Source organism: Pantherophis guttatus, chromosome 2 (assembly GCF_059756535.1).
Source record: "Pantherophis guttatus breed Tessera chromosome 2, ASM5975653v1, whole genome shotgun sequence".
In the NCBI taxonomy this organism is placed as follows: domain Eukaryota; kingdom Metazoa; phylum Chordata; class Lepidosauria; order Squamata; family Colubridae; genus Pantherophis; species Pantherophis guttatus.
Window position 1 is genome coordinate 56,910,061 of NC_142064.1, and position 18,045 is coordinate 56,928,105.

General features: G+C 35.8%; 1 protein-coding gene across 2 annotated transcripts in view; it reads left to right on the forward strand.

Annotated features, from left to right (window-relative positions):
- The window catches only part of MEGF10 (multiple EGF like domains 10), a 102,387-nt gene that overhangs the window by 30,774 nt on the left and 53,568 nt on the right, over positions 1-18,045 (forward strand). For both annotated transcript variants that reach the window (XM_034409994.3, XM_034409996.3), the window contains exon 5: positions 498-590. In XM_034409994.3, the coding sequence (XP_034265885.2) occupies positions 498-590 (93 nt within the window). The remainder of the gene's footprint in view (positions 1-497; positions 591-18,045) is intronic.

An 18,045-nucleotide genomic window follows, 5' to 3' on the forward strand; every position in this document is an offset into this window, starting at 1 on the left:
CATTTCTTTGAATGCATTTTTATATTAGAAACTGTAATCTTTAAAGTCATGATTACGAATTTAGTGCTTGATTAGAAAGCTGTGTATGAATGATATTTAATAAATATGAAATTTAGATTTTATAAAACCTTCCTATACAAAATGTTAATATTACTTAATACCACTGTTCCTTGTTTTTCATCACTGGGATTTCTATTTAGAGGGTTAAAATATTATGTTCTTTATTTCCTTTTCTTTTTGTCTTTTTGTATTAATTGTAGCAAACGAGGACCACTAGTAAATAAATGCATATAGATGGTTGAAAGAATAATGACATATAGAGGACAAATGCAAACAAGAATGGAACAACTTAGCCTCTTAATTTTAAGATGAAACTGGATATGGCCACGTTGCAGAAAAGCAACCTTCACTATTGCTTTTCTGCAACCTGCCCCTTCATTGTTTTTATTCTTTCTGATTTTTCATTATCTGTTTCACTCACCCTGTTTCTTTGACAGCTCACTGTACTGATAAATGCATTCATGGCCGTTGCATTGCTCCAAACACCTGTCAGTGTGAGCCTGGCTGGGGTGGACCCAACTGTTCAAGTGGTAAGTCTGCATCTGCTCCTGTCAGTCTTCTATTCTGTCTGTTCTGTTGCTCTTCTTTGCAGGGAGATTAAAACGCTGTTGTGCTATAGTTCTTCCACATTTGAGATATCACTTCCAAAGGGATAGAACGTTCCACATGTGATCCAGTCTGTCTTGTTTTCAATTTATTAAATACCAACGTTGCTTTATTATTATATAGCATATTCTTTAGTAAATTAAAAGCATCTGAATCACAGGGGGGGAAAAAGATTAAATAATTTGCTCTCTTCCATTTTGGAAATATCTCCTGCCAAAATATCAGCAGGTAATAGACTTAAACCCAATTTCCATGCCCAGGTTTCAGGCTTTCTGATAAAAGTTATTTTTATATATTTAGACCGGAAAGGTTGTCAGATTGATGTGGCAATAAATCGCCCAGTCGTTCGATATATAGTTTTCAGGAATCAGAGAACTAGAAGAGAAGAGGACTACCAGTCATTAAGTCAGGCTTTTTCAAGCTGTACCGCTTAGTCCTCACTAAGGTGGAATTGACCTCATGACTAATGCTTTTTTTGTCCTTAAAGGAAGACCAGCATGGTGAAGTGTAAAAGGTATTGTTTAGTGTAGTGGTTAAAAGGACCAGGTTAGAAACAGGGGACTTTGAGTTCTAATCCCATCTACAGCACAAAGCCAGATGGATGGTCTTGGGCCAGTCACTTTCTCTCAGCCCTAGGAAGACAGCAATGGCAAGCGATTTCTAAAATCTTGCTAAGAAGACTGCAGGCACTTGTCCAGGCAATTGCCAAAAGTTAATACTGACTTGAAGCACATACACAAAAGGTGCTGAACTAGGAACGGGAAGTTCAAGGTTTTTTTAGGCAGAAAAGCCAGAAGAATGGCTTCAGGCCAGCCATTCTTTCTCAGCCCTAGCAAGAAGATATTGGGAAACTATTTTTGAAATATTGACAAGCAAACATCTTGGACCTGTTTATACAGTCATCAGAAGGGAAAATGTTCTCCGAGGATGGTAACAATAGCAACATTCTTAAAAAAGTAACTCTAAGACACCAGAAAATACTGCCTGTATGAAATAGTGTGTTGAATGAAATAGAACAAATTGAGATCAGACATGTCTATGGAGATTCTCAGTCATCCAGGGCATGGTTGTCCCATAGGTGCTTTTTCAGGAGGCTCCTGGACTTACTGGGTTTTTTTTTAAGACATTTCGCTTCTCATCCAAGAAGCTTCTTCAGTGTCTGATCCACTCAGTCTAAAATTAAAAATGCATTATTTTCTGATTCTATCTGGAGACTGACTTTTTATATGCTTCCCTTATAATTTATGCTGGATTTAAGCTTATTTTATTGCTGCTACCTTTCCTTTCCATTTCCCCTTGATGCCAGGTTCATCAGGTTCAGCCGTGCAAATGTTGTCTATTTACACAACAGGATTATGTGGAAGACATGTTGTTGCTGAATGAGTGAATAAGAAGCTGAGAAACCCCTGGGATGTTAGTGATCCCTTATAAAAAATTTTGCATACTAATTACAACTGACTTGAAATGCTAAAGAACATTTTTTCCCAAAAAAATATTTTTGTAGGGCACTTCAGGATAGAATATACTGCTTTGTTCACACACTGTTAAAGCAGGATTTTGTAAGCAAGAGGCCTAGGCTGTTTGGTATGCATCCATTTAACCATAGCAGACAAAAGGAGAAATGAGAGGGTGTTTTGATTACATTGTATTGCTCCAAATGTTATTTTCTCTAGTCATTCCAAAATGAAAGGGCAAATTTAGCTTGCATAATTTTATAGCACTTCAGTTTGTTACTGCCACATAGTAAGATACGTATGACTTCTTTGATCATAGTTTTTCTTGAGTAGCACGAGATATTTCACTCAAAAAACAAACAAACAAATGAGAGATAACGAGAGAAAGTGCTGGGACATTTTGATAAATATCTGGAATTTATTCATATTGTAGATGTAAAGTTCAAACTATTCTTCTGATTAAAAAATAGGAAAAAGATATGTTGTAATCTGCAAACAAAATAGGCCTGAACTTAATTGGATTGCTTGTTCTAAGAAATATAACGCAGTTTGAAATGAAATTATTTCCTTCCTTGTTGTTATATTTTTTCATCAAAATTTGGTTTGTTCATAAATATTCCTATCATTAAAAGGTTCAAAATCAGCTAATGCCGTAGCTTTTTTAAAAATCGAATCTTTTACCTATCACAAATAACCCATTATTATTAATTATAAAATCATTACAATTAAATGTTATATCCATAGATGTTATTCTAGAGTGGAATCCACCAATGGAATGAAGTACCCATGTTGATCACATAGCAGGATTTATTACATCTGTATGTAGGAAGTATATAGTCCCTTGGGAGTTGGGCGGCATAGAAATGCGACAAAATAAATAAATAATAAATAAATAGGCTGGTAGAAGGAAACAGTATTCAAAACATCATTTTGAAATAACCCTTTACATCCTGTTACTATTCAGCATAGGTCATCCATTTTATGAATGGATTTTAAATAACTACATTTTTCTCAGTAAGAATTTAGCATTGTCACTTCTGAATTGTTTGTAAGATAGTTAGAGTCAAATTCACATAATCATCTCTGTTAATGCATTCAATTTTACTAAAATGTCAACAGTGGTGTAGGATTCCTTTCCTTGAATCATTTTCTTGATCTAACACAGCAATTCTATGCAATTTACTCAGACAATAACCTAAGTGAATTCAGTGGACCTTAATCAGAAGAATATTCTAGTCTACTTATCTTTTCATTTGATAGTAACTATATATGAATAAAACCTCTGAACAAAATACAGATGTGCTCAATTCAGTGCAAGAATTTTGGAGACAGTGGAGTTACAGAAGCAACTGAAAGGAGCATTACAATACTTTGTCCTCTTGAAAGTGTGTTCCGGTATAACAGAACTAAGTGAGTAAAGAGCAGACAAGAGGGCAAGGGTTAGAGACTTGTGTCTGGTGTGTAATTTAATATGTAATGGGAGGATGACTTAACTTTGAACTTAGTATTATGAGACAGTGGTTAGATTGGGGTCAATCCCTTATTCGATTTTCAAATTTTTTTTAAAAAAACAGCTGCACAAAAGTGCTGGTTTGTTGTAAATATCAGTAGTCTTTTATCCCTTGTAGGGCAAATGGCAACTGCTGGAGTTTGTTATTATTTAAATCCGCTAAGTTTGAACTAGTGGTAGAATTCAATTTTTTTTACTACCAGTTCTGTAGGCATGGCTTTGTGGGTGTGGTGTGGCTTGGTCGGCACGGCAGGGGAAGGATACTGCAAAATCTCCATTCCCACCCCACTCTAGGGGAAGGATACTGCAAAATCCCCATTCCCACCCTATTCTGGGCCCAGGCAGAGGTGGTATTTGCCAGTTTTCCAAACTACTCAAAATTTCCGCTACCGATTCTCCAGAACCTATCAGAACCTACTGAATTTCATCTCTGTTTTTGAACTGATCCATTTGTTTATCAGTTTCCTATCCTATATTTCATTTAGGTTGCCACGTGCAGGACTAATTTCTTTTATTATCAAATATAAAAGTGTGAAAATGTGACATAGACAATATCAAATTTATATTTCAACATGATTTCTGAGCTGAATAGAAGTAAGAATCTGGTAAATTTAGATTTGTAGGCTTTCTCTGTATTTCCATGTCTAAGTGATGTTCAGAAAATTCTCCTTAATGTCAAACCTAGTTTTAGTGTTGCACATTAACTTGGGAAACATAAATACATTATAGTTGACAAATTTTGGTCCCTTTCAGTTTTGATTATTAATGGGCAGATATGTATTTTATAACAAGTAAAATGTAAGTCCAGAAAAAAAGACTCAGGTGATTCTTTTACATGATGTCTTACTTGCTAGTTGTTATTTTAATGTTACTTACTTGCTAAGGTAAAACTAGATACTGATATTACCTAGAGAGGGTAATATTACAAATGAGCAAATAATGCTATACTGTAGTAGTTAAAAGTCAGCCATTATATGACAGTTGCATAGGAAGCCAAAGTAAGATGGAATGTATAATTTTTAATTCAATTCCTGGATTTCTGAATAAAATCTATTTCATTGCACATACTTTTGCTGCTTTCTTACTCCGTTGAGATTGCCCATGCCATCCTGAAATTATCTTCTGGAAAATGAAATGAATTGTTATATAATACCAACATATATACCAAACAATATCAATGACAAAGAAAAATAACAGCTCTCAAAAGAAACCAGCATGGCTGCATAAAGAACTTCTGACAAATTGAATGACAAAAAGGACAAGTATAAAAAGTGGGAAGAGGGGCACATAACTATTACAAATACCTAGTCATATTGGAAACTGATAACATCTTGAATGGAAAAGTCAGAGTCAACACAAAAGGAATACATCACGAGGGTCTGCAAAATATTAAAATCAAAGCTGAATGCTGGAAACATAATTAAAACCATTAATACATGGGCAGTTCCAGTGATACGATACCCAGCTGGAATCATCAACTGGACTTTGGCTGAACTGGAAAACTTGGACCGGAAAACGCGCAAACTTTTGAATATGTATCACGCTTTACATCCACAAAGTGACATCGACAGGTTGTACCTGCCAAGAAGAATAGGGGGCAGAGAGCTATTGCAAATCCATCAAACTGTAGAAGAAGAAAAACGAAGTTTGAATGACTATGTGAATCAAAGTACAGAAAAATTGCTGCAAGCTGTGAAAACAGAGAACTGGTAGTAAAACAATGGAAACAAAGACAGTCAGTATATAAGGAAAAACAGCTGGATGACTGATTAAATAGATGGAAAACCAAAGCTTTGCATGGACAGAACTTGAAAAACATTGAAGGAAAATGTGATAACAACTTGACATGGGCATGGCTTAAGATGGGAACTATCAAGAAAGAAACGGAAGGTTTAATACTGGCTGCTCAAGAACAAGCACTACAAATTAATGCCATGAAAGCGAAGATACAAAAAAACACTGACAATCCAAATTGCTGAATTTGCAATTGCAAAGTTGAAATTGCTTCACATTTAATATGTGAGTGCAGCAAAGTCACGCAAATTGATTACAAAGCTAGACATGACCAAGTTGCTAAATTAATCCACTGGTCATTATGTAAAAAATATGACTTACCTGTATACAAAAAGTCATGGGAACATAAAGTGGAAAAAGTTATCAAAAATGAGAAGGTGAAGATCTTGTGGGACTTTTGAATACAGACAAATCATCATTTGGAACACAACACACCAGATATCACGTCAGACTCTCACTCTGGTCATCACTTCTATTCCCTCCTACCATCGGGAAGGAGATATAGAAGTATAGCCAGCTGCACAAACAGGCGGAAGAACAGTTTTTATCCGTGGGCTGTCAGACTCTTGAATGAGAAATAACATCATAACTATGTAGTATGAGGGACTGCAGGGCCGGCGCAATGTGTAACATGTTCATACTGATGCAATAGGACTGGATGTTTTGTTAATATGATTTATTGGGTTAGGGATTTTCTGTTTTCTCTGTGAGTTGTATTGTATTGGGGGGTGCACTGAGGCAGCTCAACAAATCTCATTGTACCTATGTTGTGCACTGACAATAAAGATTTGAATTTGAATTTGTCGAAAACCGAAATGTACAATTATTGATATCGTGGTACCAGGAGACGCCAGAATCGAAGAAAAAGAACTGGGAAAAAAATCACAAAATATTGCAACCTGCATGAACCATCGAAACTACACGATTATGGATGAAACATGTAACAATGATACCCATTGTCATTGGGGCACTTGGTACAATGTCCAAGAATTTTATTTTATTTATTTATTTATTTATTTATTTGTTTGTTTATTTATTTATTTATTTATTTATTTATTTATTTATTTATTTATTTATTTATTTCCATTTCTATACCGCCCTTCTCCAATTAGGACTCAGGGCGGTGAACAGCCAAAGTAAAAAACAGAACATACAAAATTTAAAAAACAGTTTAAAATAATTAAATATTTTGGCCGTAAATTAAAACAATCCAATTTAAAATCAATTTAAAATTTAACTCAAGCCAGCCCAGCTAGTTGAAATAAATAGGTTTTCAGGGCCCGACGAAAAATCCGGAGGTCTGTTATTGTACGTATCTCTGGGGGGAGGTTGTTCCAGAGGGTGGGCGTCACCACAGAGATCCTGGGGGTTGCCAGCCGACATTGTCTGGCGGACGGCACCCAGAGGAGGCCCACTCTGTGCGAGCGTACTGGCCGGTGGGAGGCTATTGGTGGCAGAAAATATATAAAATATATAAAATATATCAAGAAATTACAGCTTCCTGCAATAACACCAATGGAACTGCAAGAAACTGCGCTACTCAGAACATTGTACATCTTAAAAAAGTACTTGGTTGATACCTAGGACACTGGCAGCAAACCATATCAACCATTAGCACCAGTCAATGGTATCTGTGATGCTTTTTTGAATGTTCAGTTGACTGAGTTTCATGTTTAATGAATAAAAAAGATAATAATATTGCTGCATTAAAAGTATTATGCCTTCTCCCAGATGCAACTTTAACATTCGGAAGAGTTTTAGGTACTATTTCCAGGAAGAACTGGACTTATTTCTCAGGTCAGATTAGCAAACATTACATGAATAGTTCTTACAGATTTCACAACTAGGTTGCTCCAGAGCTTGCTAGAGCCCCTTTCTATTGCATAAACAAATGATACTGAACACTGAATTTTTTGCCAATGCTGCTGATGGGATGCCTTCAGGATGGCTAAAGGAACACAGATTTTTTTTCCCTCCAAGCACCTTGCTGATGCTTCCCAGGATCTGCCATCAGAACAAATCACTTCACTCCACTGAAAGGTTGAGATAGCACTGATAATGTCATTCTTCCTTTCATAATGGCTTCAGACCCACTTTAATGTAATACTAAAGCTTTGGTGTTGTCTCTAAAAGAGCCAAGGGATGTGCCATAGTTTCCTAACTTCTCAAGTAACTTTTGATTTTTTCCCCCTTTGCCCCTTCTTTTCTACTCTTTCTAAGATCAGCCACTGTTTCACTGCATTTTGCCTTTCATGTTGTTTCTAAACAGAGCTCTTTTATATCTTACCCTGAGGGTACACTCAAACCAGTTCCAAGCATCAAATTTCTTGCATTGCTCCCTATAATTAGTCATAGAATCAGTGAACATTTGTTTTAATGATTTAATAAGCACATATTACAAGTTTAAACATTCTTTCGAACAAAACATTAAGAAAAAAAATCTGAATGTATGTTGTCCCCAAAAGTAGCATGGTAAAAACATGTTATTTTATGCTTCTATATGCTTGTCTTTGGCCCATCAAAAAATTAATGATATTTCTAGTGCCCGAAATGAATTTTATGAAAACCGATAAAAAAGAATGCTTTGTTACCGAAAACAAAAATTACTAATATGAAAGAATATATCTCTACAAATATTTCCCATTCAGCAAAACAGTTGATATTTATATTCTGACATAAAATCAAGTTATTAAAACTTTATTCCCTGTATATAGTAGATCAATATAATTTGAGATTAAAAGAAAACAACAAGCTATCCCTTGGAATTTGGATATCAGTTTACAGTTTTGTCAGAATTGCATTAAGAGAAAGATTTCTAAAGCAGTTGGAACATTGATTGCTATGTGAGTTTCAGAATTTATGGTTTAAGGAAGCCACAATGAAAGCAATTACGTGATAATAATAATCTTAATAAATATGATTAGAGACTGTTCATCAGCAGAAGTAATACAAGATTATTATTATTATTATTTAGCGTATGATGAGAACTTGACAGAAGAGAAGTAAACATATCTACACAATCAACGTAATTAAAAGTAAAATTTCTATGGCAGTAGTATGGCATAACTGGATGTCCAATTCAGTTATCCAGACGATTGCTTATGGCATTGGTTCATGCAGACCTTCTAGAGAACCAAAGAATGTATGTTGTGAGCAATCTTGCACAATATGTGTAATACTTTGCATATCAGCACTACAATTTCAACAAGGGGAATCTTTCCATCCCCACTGATATAGGGCAGAGGCACTTCTTCCAGTATCACACCTAATTCTATTAAATTTCAACAAGACAAAGCAAGGCAGGTAAAAGCCAGATGATTTGGAAGAGGGATCACTAATAGTCAGGTGACAAGAAGATACCTTGGACCATTGCTCACTCCAGGTATGTTCGGGTTTAAAGTGGGTAGATGTTAAGGGAATATCTGTTTTCCAAGCTGGCCTACAGGATTTTAATCTTGTGATAGGCTGTGCATTATCCTGGTGAATAGGGATATTGTTCAGCATCCTTGACAATAGCCAAATGAAAGCTTGTCATCTAATGTGGGGAAGTATGATATGACTAAGTACTGGTAAGCAGTGCAGAGGAGTGGGAGAAATAATCACCTGTGTCTGTAGCATTCCTTAAACTACACATGTTCCCTGGGTAGTGCTAAATGGGTGAAGATGACCAGATACAGCTGTACTGCCCTTTTGGGCCTCACAGCCATGACAAACTGAAGTGTATAAAATCAAATACAAGATTATTATCTCTTATTTAAAGACAGGTAGTCCATCTAGATTTTAGGATGCTAAAACAAACAGCACCTTGAATTAGATCCAGAGGTTGACTGGCAATCAATGCAGCTTGTAGAACAGAAGTGTAATATGTGCTCTTCTAGAAGCTAGCAACTTGTATTGCTGCATACTGCACCAGATTATTTATTTATTTAGGGTATGGCAATGTTACAATAATCAGGAGACTACAATTAGGAGACTAACACATAGTAGGTTTTGACTGCTTGAGACTGCTAGCCCATTCTGTTCACAGTCATGCACTATCCATGGCACACCACAGAGGATGACCTAGCTTCACACCAAAAAGAAAGAAAGATGAACAGCATCTTGTAGCATCATCTGGGATCCTCTCCCTCCACTGAAGCTGCCTTGTCACATCTGAGAAAGTCCAGCGTTCTGACCGTCCGCATGAAACTCCAGCTGGTCTTCCCACCAAAGTGGTACCTATTTATCTACTTGCGTATAACATGCTTTCAAACTGCTAGGTGGGCAGAAGCTGAGGCAACTGATGGGAGCTCATCCCACCCCACAGTGCTAAGACTCGAAGCATCTCCAGCATCATTAAGCCACTGAGCCACTGCGCCTTCCCTCTGTACCAATTGAAACTGGATACTCCTCAGGGCAGTCCCATGTAGAGTGCATTAAAGTAGTTCAATACAGTAGTCCAAGAACATGAATGACTGAGCAGAGCCTCCTGATCTAGGAAGGGGCACCATTGATACATAACACAATGCCATGCTATGCAATGGCCCTCCCAGTCACAACTGCCACCTATTCCCTGAGCAGGAGTTGTGAGCCAGGAAGAATCCTCAGTTAGCATACCAGGTCTGTTTGGACATTGCCACCCCATCCAGCATTAAAGATGGCATAATCCTAAAACCAGTAGGATCCAAAACTCAAAACCATTCAGTCTTCCTAGTGTTCAGTTGAAATTTGTGTGGAATGGTTTATGTTCAAATCATTCCAGGATCACCGGAAAAGACTTTACCCCCATGTATCTCGTCTGGATTTACTATACAAGTCTGGCATCCAGCTGCTAGCAAATCCAAGTGATTTTGTACAACAGATGTTGGGCAAAATCCTCGGAACCTTCCTACAAGAGGTTCTTGAAGTTCCTCTCTACACAAGAAGGTTTGTGACATCTGAAACAGAGCTGTGCAGCAGCAATCTTTATAGGCTCTATAACAGCAGAGAACTGCTGTCACTTTCACTCTCCTTACTGCCACAAGGTAATACTTGTTAATGCTATGTATGAAACTATAAATGAGATGCATATTCTATTACTTACTCCAGAAATGGCATATAAACTCTCATCTTCTCAACCTTCCTTCTTCCTTCTTCTCAAATATAGAATATATATTTGTATATATCATAAAAAAAGAGAGTTTAGTTAGGACACCTATAAGTCTGTTGCCATCAACAGTGCAAAAAAATAGTGCACTTAAATCTACTTTAAATGAGAATATCCTGTTTTTACTGAATTCAGGCAAATGAACAAACTTTATGGTATTAGGGCTACCAGATTTTAAAAATCTGGATAACAGCAGCAAAGAGGGAGCATTACCCTGTGTCTGTTTGCACCTATTTAATGAAAAAAATTATTTACAGCCTAGATCAGTTAGCTCTACATTGTATTCTGAAATTTCAAGGAATTGCAAAAGATGTTTAAGGATCCAGCCTCCTGATAACAGCACAATTCTAGTTTCTTGGAGCATAGTAATAGTGAAGATGTTTGATAAAGATAAAATGTAACAAATAGGAAACTGCTTATGAAAATAAAAATCATAATCTATAGCAGGAGTCAGCCATCCATTTTTGGCATCATGATACCATTATGCCATTTCACATTAAACATCTGAAAACTGGCAAGATCACAGTTGAAATCATGTAAGTTCTGATATAAAATGATTGCATCTCATGAGATCCTATAAGATCTCAGTATATTTTCATGTAAAAATCTTGACTTTAGAAATTAAAAAAAAACCCACCTTCAGTTGGACCCGTAGTTCCAATGTATACAGAATAGCTTATTTGTGATTTATATTGACTGATGGTAGTTTTCTAGGGTGTCAAATCCCTTTTTTCCTAAGACTATGCCCCGGATTGAATGTGTGATCTTCTGAATGCAAAGCATGTACTCAGGAACTGAGCTGATATTTCTTGTTAAGTCTCCAGGCGTGACAGATAACAAAACAGAAACAAAACAAAACTCCATGTCTTTTTTTTACTTTCGGAGCGCATGTTTATTATGGAAATTTTCAGACACAAACTTCATGCTTCCCTGCAGTGTCATTTACCATCAAGAATGTCTGTAAAGGTCTTGTAAAGTTCCATACTGCCAATTATTTTTCTCACAGGATCTGGCAGATGCAGAAGAGAGTAGAAACAGTAGTTTTTGGCACAATTTCTGTGGGATATTCACACGAGGTACAACCTCTGCCAGATTCTCAGAGAAGCATTTCGTTTTTAATCAACCGCTGAAAGACTGAACTTAACCAAAGTAGACAATTGCATTTTCTCAAACCAGAAGCAGAATAATCAGGGAATCAAAGAAAAAGAAAACTAAACTATTTTTTTAACTGAACCATTATAGAAGTCGTATTAAAGCATCAGCTGAATATCAGGCCGTTTTCTGGACTTATACAATAAGAATCAGACCTGGGTTTGAGAAATCTTAATTCTGTTACTGGTGTTTCATGCCATCTTGCAGTAGACTATTCATATTATTCTGGCATAACCCTTGTCCTTTCTTAAGGATGGTAATGCAATCTTTCATCTGGTTGTTGTTCATTGGTCTCCCTCAGGATTTACTCTTCATGCTATTTTATATTTACTGGGAATTAAAAAGATAAATTGTGTAACGAGTCAGAAATGCTTCTTGTGTGGGAATATTCAGACAAATATTTATTGTGTGGGGATATTTGGGCTGTTTTAGATGGCATAGAATTTGTCCTATGACTTCAGAATTTGGCAACATTTTTGGATTCAACCATGGTCCTGGATACTGAAATAAAATGGTTGGATTTCTTTAGTACTTTATTCAGATGAGAATTTATATGCCACTTTAAAAAAAATTGCATAGTTACTTATACCTGTATATCTTAATTATATCTAGGTTGGATATGAAAAATGAAAAATCCAAATAGTTCAAAACACGGCAGGATTTCAAAGTTGCTTCCAACCAAGCCAAATTTATAAAATTATAGAAACCAAGATCAGTTCAATGCAATAATATAAATTAATACATCCCTGATAGATATTTCCACTTGGATATATTCATTGAACCAAACTGAAATGGGAATCAGTCCATTCCTTTAACCTGAACATTTTGAATTTTCTTTTTGACTTCCAAAGTATGAGCTATCCACCCAATTTTAAGTCAACTGTAAATATGACAATCATTCCTCCCATATTCTTCAAGTTATTCATTAAAAAATACAGAAGACTACATCACCCTAGTGGTAGTATTAGGTTTTCTCCACCAGTCTGATAAAGAGATTTTAATGAATACACTTTGAGTACAATTTGCTATCCAGCTGTGTTTTCACTTAGTTGTCATGCCATCCAGCCAGCACTTAACTAGCTTGTTAATCAGAATGCCATGGCTAGTTTGTCAAATGCTTTACTGGAATTCCATCTACAGCATTCCCACAATCTGCTAAGAAAATCATCCAATCAAAAATTGAGATAAAATGGATCTGGCAAGACTTTTTGTTGCCAATCCATGCCTAATTATTGCATTTCTTTGAAGGTGCTTATTACTCAGTCTGTTTATGAATTATTCTAGAAACTGTTCTGATATCTGTTTTATTGCTTCTCTATTCCTTTGCTTTAGAACATAAGGGTAATATTTTTCTGCCTTCAGTTGTCTGGCATTTTATTCTTAAAAATGGAAAATTAAGATTAATTTTATAAAATTAATCTGGCTCTGGAGATTTCCATTTCTTTAAAGAGTTATTTCTGTTTAAAGTTGAAATCTTCTGTGTGTGCACATGGTTGTTTCTGAGAGCAGGATACTATCCTGAACAAGGATTAGTGAATCAGCTTTTATAACTATAACTGAAAGGAGATTTATTCACAGGAAGTACATGATAGAGATAGGTAGAGTCTAATATCTGAGTATCTAGAATTTCCTTGTTTCACTAAAATACTTCTCATCACGAGAAGATGGCAGATAAACTCATTGGGAACCTTCAAGTGTTGATGAAATTGTGGATCTGTTCATGAGCTAATGTCAAAGGGTGTTGAGGGTCCAAATCAAACAGCATTGTTTCTTTAACATCTCATTATCTATGACCAGAAGATGACAATAGGCAAGAGTTTACTTTGTCCCCTTTTCGTTTAGCACTGAGACTGATTTGTTGTCTGCAAGATTGCTAATCTGAGGTATTTCTTCCCAGGTTTATAATGTATTTCCTATAAATAAACCTCATTTCTGCTATAGTAGTAAAATCTGCTTCACTAACCCGTGCTTGGGTCAGACTTGTTCTCAAGAATGCTTAGACATCCAGTCGGAATGTTTCAACTCCAACAATTCTGTAACATGTTTTGATTTACCTTGAATTTCAGGCCTCTCCAGTTCTGTCCCGTCCCTTCATCCTATTGCTCACAGCTGACTGGCAGAACTTATTCCATCTAGAATCAGAATAGGAAAATGAGTAGTTCTGCCTTTTCTTTGTTTTCTTTCTTTAAAGAATGAATGTTACCTCTATTAAGAGATTGATATACTGGATTCCACTTCTTATAACAAGCTTTTTTTAACCATCTTTGCCAACCAGCCCCAGCTCATTCTGCGCTTTAGCTTTTCTGATACCATAGAATTAACTCCGAACAACTTGTATTGTATGTCCTACACAGGTTCTTTTTTTCTTCAGATTCTCGATAGGTGTTTTTGTTTTGATTTTTTGAACAGAATATTGTTTTCTTCCACTGTCTTCTATTTTTACTTTTCTTTGGAACTTTTTGCAGTCGTGCTTTTAAGATCTTCTTTTTAAAGAACTTCCAACATCTGTCTTCCTCCCCTCTCTGAAGGAGAAAAAAACTTGGGAATTTCCTGAAAGGACTATGCTTGGCAGAGTTTATATTCCAACATATGTTGGAGTAATTAAAATCTGCTATTACTGTACTTCATGTCTCTTTCACAGACCGGGCTTTGAACCTATTTTGAATAATGGAGATGACTGTAAAATCATGAATAAAAACATAATGGTATGTTTAGAAAGTGAGATGAATGAACTTGGCTGCACATGCTTATCACCTAAATTAGTAATCTTAATCTGCCAAATTTCTCTGTTGCATATGATGTTACTTTTGAATGGAACTGGCTGAGATCAGTTTGTGGCAGCCAACCACCATAGTACCAAAATTACATTAAAGTACACAACTTTTGCTTGTTCATTAAATTCTGATAATATAACATGGTGGATACCCCAGTGGAAAGAAATAAGTGTTGTCTCAGCTATCGTTTGTTCGAAAATACCACAACTTCCCAAATGTGAGTAAAATAATAAAATAATTTTCCAAGTAATATTTGGAAAATATTTGGAAAATAGCAACTAAAGTTCTGCATATATTCAAAGGAGGATTTTTTAAAATATATATATTACTAAATAAATTCAACAATTTACTATAAATTTTATACTTTAAATTTATTGTATAACTTTCAGGAAAATAATTTTTTATATGACTATGTTATTTAATCCCATTTCATTTACGGACATATTTTTCCATTTCATTTACTTCATACAGTAGAAGGTAAAGATGTTAATTAAAGTATAAATGATAATAATTGACATCTTAGGTATTAATAAATTGAGTTAGACCAGGATTAGACATTTTCAGTAAATAGATCACTTTGTTTACTACTCAGACATGAAAAACAAAAAAGTGACATCTGTAAAGACACTGAAGATAGAAACAGATATGAAAAGACAAGGAAAATCTTCCAAAAGGTCTCTGTATTCAGAAGAAGGTTCCAATATTTAATTGGAATACTAAAGGACACCAATGGACAGATAGTAACCGATTCAAAGAACTTTAAAGAAAGATAGAAAGAGTGAAATATTGTACAATAGAGGTGTCAATATCCAAAATCCTCATCTTCATCATTAGGTCCTGTGCAAAACACATTGGTCAGCAAGTGTTTTCCAGCAGTTTCAATCATTTGCAGCATCTTTGGCATCATTCCAAGGGTCATTTGAATAGATTAGATTAGACTAGATTAGACTAGACTAGACTAGACTAGACTAGACTAGACTAGACTAGACTAGACTAGACTAGACTAGACTAGAATAGAATAGAATAGAATAGAATAGAATAGAATAGAATAGAATAGAATAACAGAGTTGGAAGGGATCTTGGAGGTCTTGTAGTCCAACCCCCCGCCCAGGCAGGAAACCCTACACTATTTCAGACAAATGGTTATCCAACATCTTCTTAAAAATTTCCAGTGTTGGGGCATTCACAACTTCTGCAGGCAAGTTGTTCCACTTATTAATTGTTCTAACTGTCAGGAAATTTCTCCTTAGTTCTAAGTTGCTTCTCTCCTTGATTAGTTTCCACCCATTACTTCTTGTCCTACCCTCAGATGCTTTGGAGAATAGCTTGACTCCCTCTTCTTTGTGGCAGCCCCTGAGATATTGGAACACTGCTATCATGTCTCTCCTAGTCCTTCTTTTCATTAAACTATACATACCCAGTTCCTGCAACCGTTCTTCATATGTTTTAGCCTTCAGTCCCCTAATCATCTTTGTTGCTCTTCTCTGCACTCTTTCTAGAGTCTCAACATCTTTTTTACATCTTGGTGACCAAAACTGAATGCAATATTCCAAGTGTGGCCTTATCAAGGCATTATAAAGTGGTATTAACACTTCACGTGATCTTGATTCTATCCAGGGGTGAAATGTTCCCGGTTAGGACCGGATTGCCCGATCCGGTAGCGATGGCAGCGGGTGGTTTGGAGAACCGGTAGCAAAAATCCCTGCGCCGCCTCCCCATGCCCAGCTGAGCCGCACGATCATCAGAGGCTTTTTTTTTAACTTTTAAAAGCATTTTTTCTACAGCCTCTTCCGACGAAAAAATGATTTTAAAAGTAAAAAAAAAAAAGCTTCTGATGATCGCGCAGCTCAGCTGGGATAGAGGCTTTTCAAAGCATTTTTTCTGCAACCTCTTGGCTGAAGAGATGGTTTAAAAAAGGCTTTGGAAAGATCCCAGCTGAGTTGCCTGATCGGCAGAGAGGTATTTTTTAAAAAGCCTCTCTTATGATCCCAGCTGAGTTGCCTGATCGGCAGAGGCTTTTCAAAGCATTAGAAAAAATGCTTTCAAAAGTTAAAAAAAAAAAAGTTGGCCACGCCCACCCAGTCACATTACCCCCCCAAGCCACGCCCACAGAACCAGTAGTAACAAATTTTACATTTCACCCCTGAGTCTATCCCTCTGTTTATGCAGCCCAGAATTGTGTTGGCTTTTTTGGCAGCTGCTGCACACTGCTGGCTCATATCTAAATGGTTGTCCACTAGGACTCCAAGATCCTTCTCACAGTTACTACTATTGATAAACTTAAGATCTTCCTTAAATGTTTGGCACCAAGTTTGTCATCAAATCTATACCAGAAAATTGATCCACTGAAAATGGAGTTAGTTTACCATCTTATTCACTGATTTAAAGTGGTGGAGAGACTTCAGAAGAGACTTCATGGACAAACAGGGACACTTGGGAATGAATTAACAAAACTAGGAAAAATGACTAACTAAAGTGACTAGGAATGATAATGAAGATGGTGTGGTATTACACTTTTTAAATAGGGTGACTTACATTAACTGGCATCCTATTTGGGTAGAAGAGTAGGACCGTTGGCATTTATGTAAGCAAGCCATAATCAGCAAAAAACAAAAACTAGTAGTAACCTGCCTTCAGGGAGTTTGTATATTTGCAAAGAGATGCTGAAAAGATACAGGGAAGTAGGAAATGAAGCTGCTATCTGAGCATAGAAGAGGTTTTAAACATGGCAAGCAACCAGAATTAGATTTTATCTCACTATTAAAAGACATCATTGATGCTAATAATACAGTTCCAAACTCATGGTCAATGGTATGGGAATCACAACAGATAACAATAACATCCAAAAGTCACCACAAAATGCAGCTCAGTGGTAAACCACACTCATATTTGTGTTTTCTAAATTTGCTGTCATCATGATTCTCTTCCCACACAATATTTCCTGTTTTCAGTACATGATTAAACAATTTTGCTATAAACGTTCTTCAGTATTGCATGTTACAATCTATTTATGAATATTGTGAAAAAATAAAAAACACAGTTTAAAAAATTTAATGTACATCAGTAATGCTTCATTTTTTTTGTCTTCATGGCTCAAAAATAACTAAGTTAGAATGATGAATATGTTAAACGGGAAAAAAACCCCTACAATGTAATAAAATAAAATAGGAACAAAGAGTTTTAGAGGAAACTAGATATGAAAGGAATTATACATACAACAATGTGAATATATATTGCTTGAATACATATGAAACATAACATGAGATCTATATCTTGTGACCAAAATAGCAACAGTGATTGAAGAATCCAACAGCATCCTAAAAAAAATAGCCAATTTATTACGGCATAAGTTTCTGTCAATCATTCCAGTGCTATTTTACAAACAAATGTTACCATGTTATATACAGTAATACATCTAAATTATCCAAATTATCAATCACCCATTTCTTTTCAATAATATATCACATTCATTTTACTTTATTCTTTCTATTATGGGTAGAGAATGCTCAAGTATTTAGTTGAATATTAAAGGTAGTCCTACTGCTAATGTTGTTTTTCAGTCCATCTACA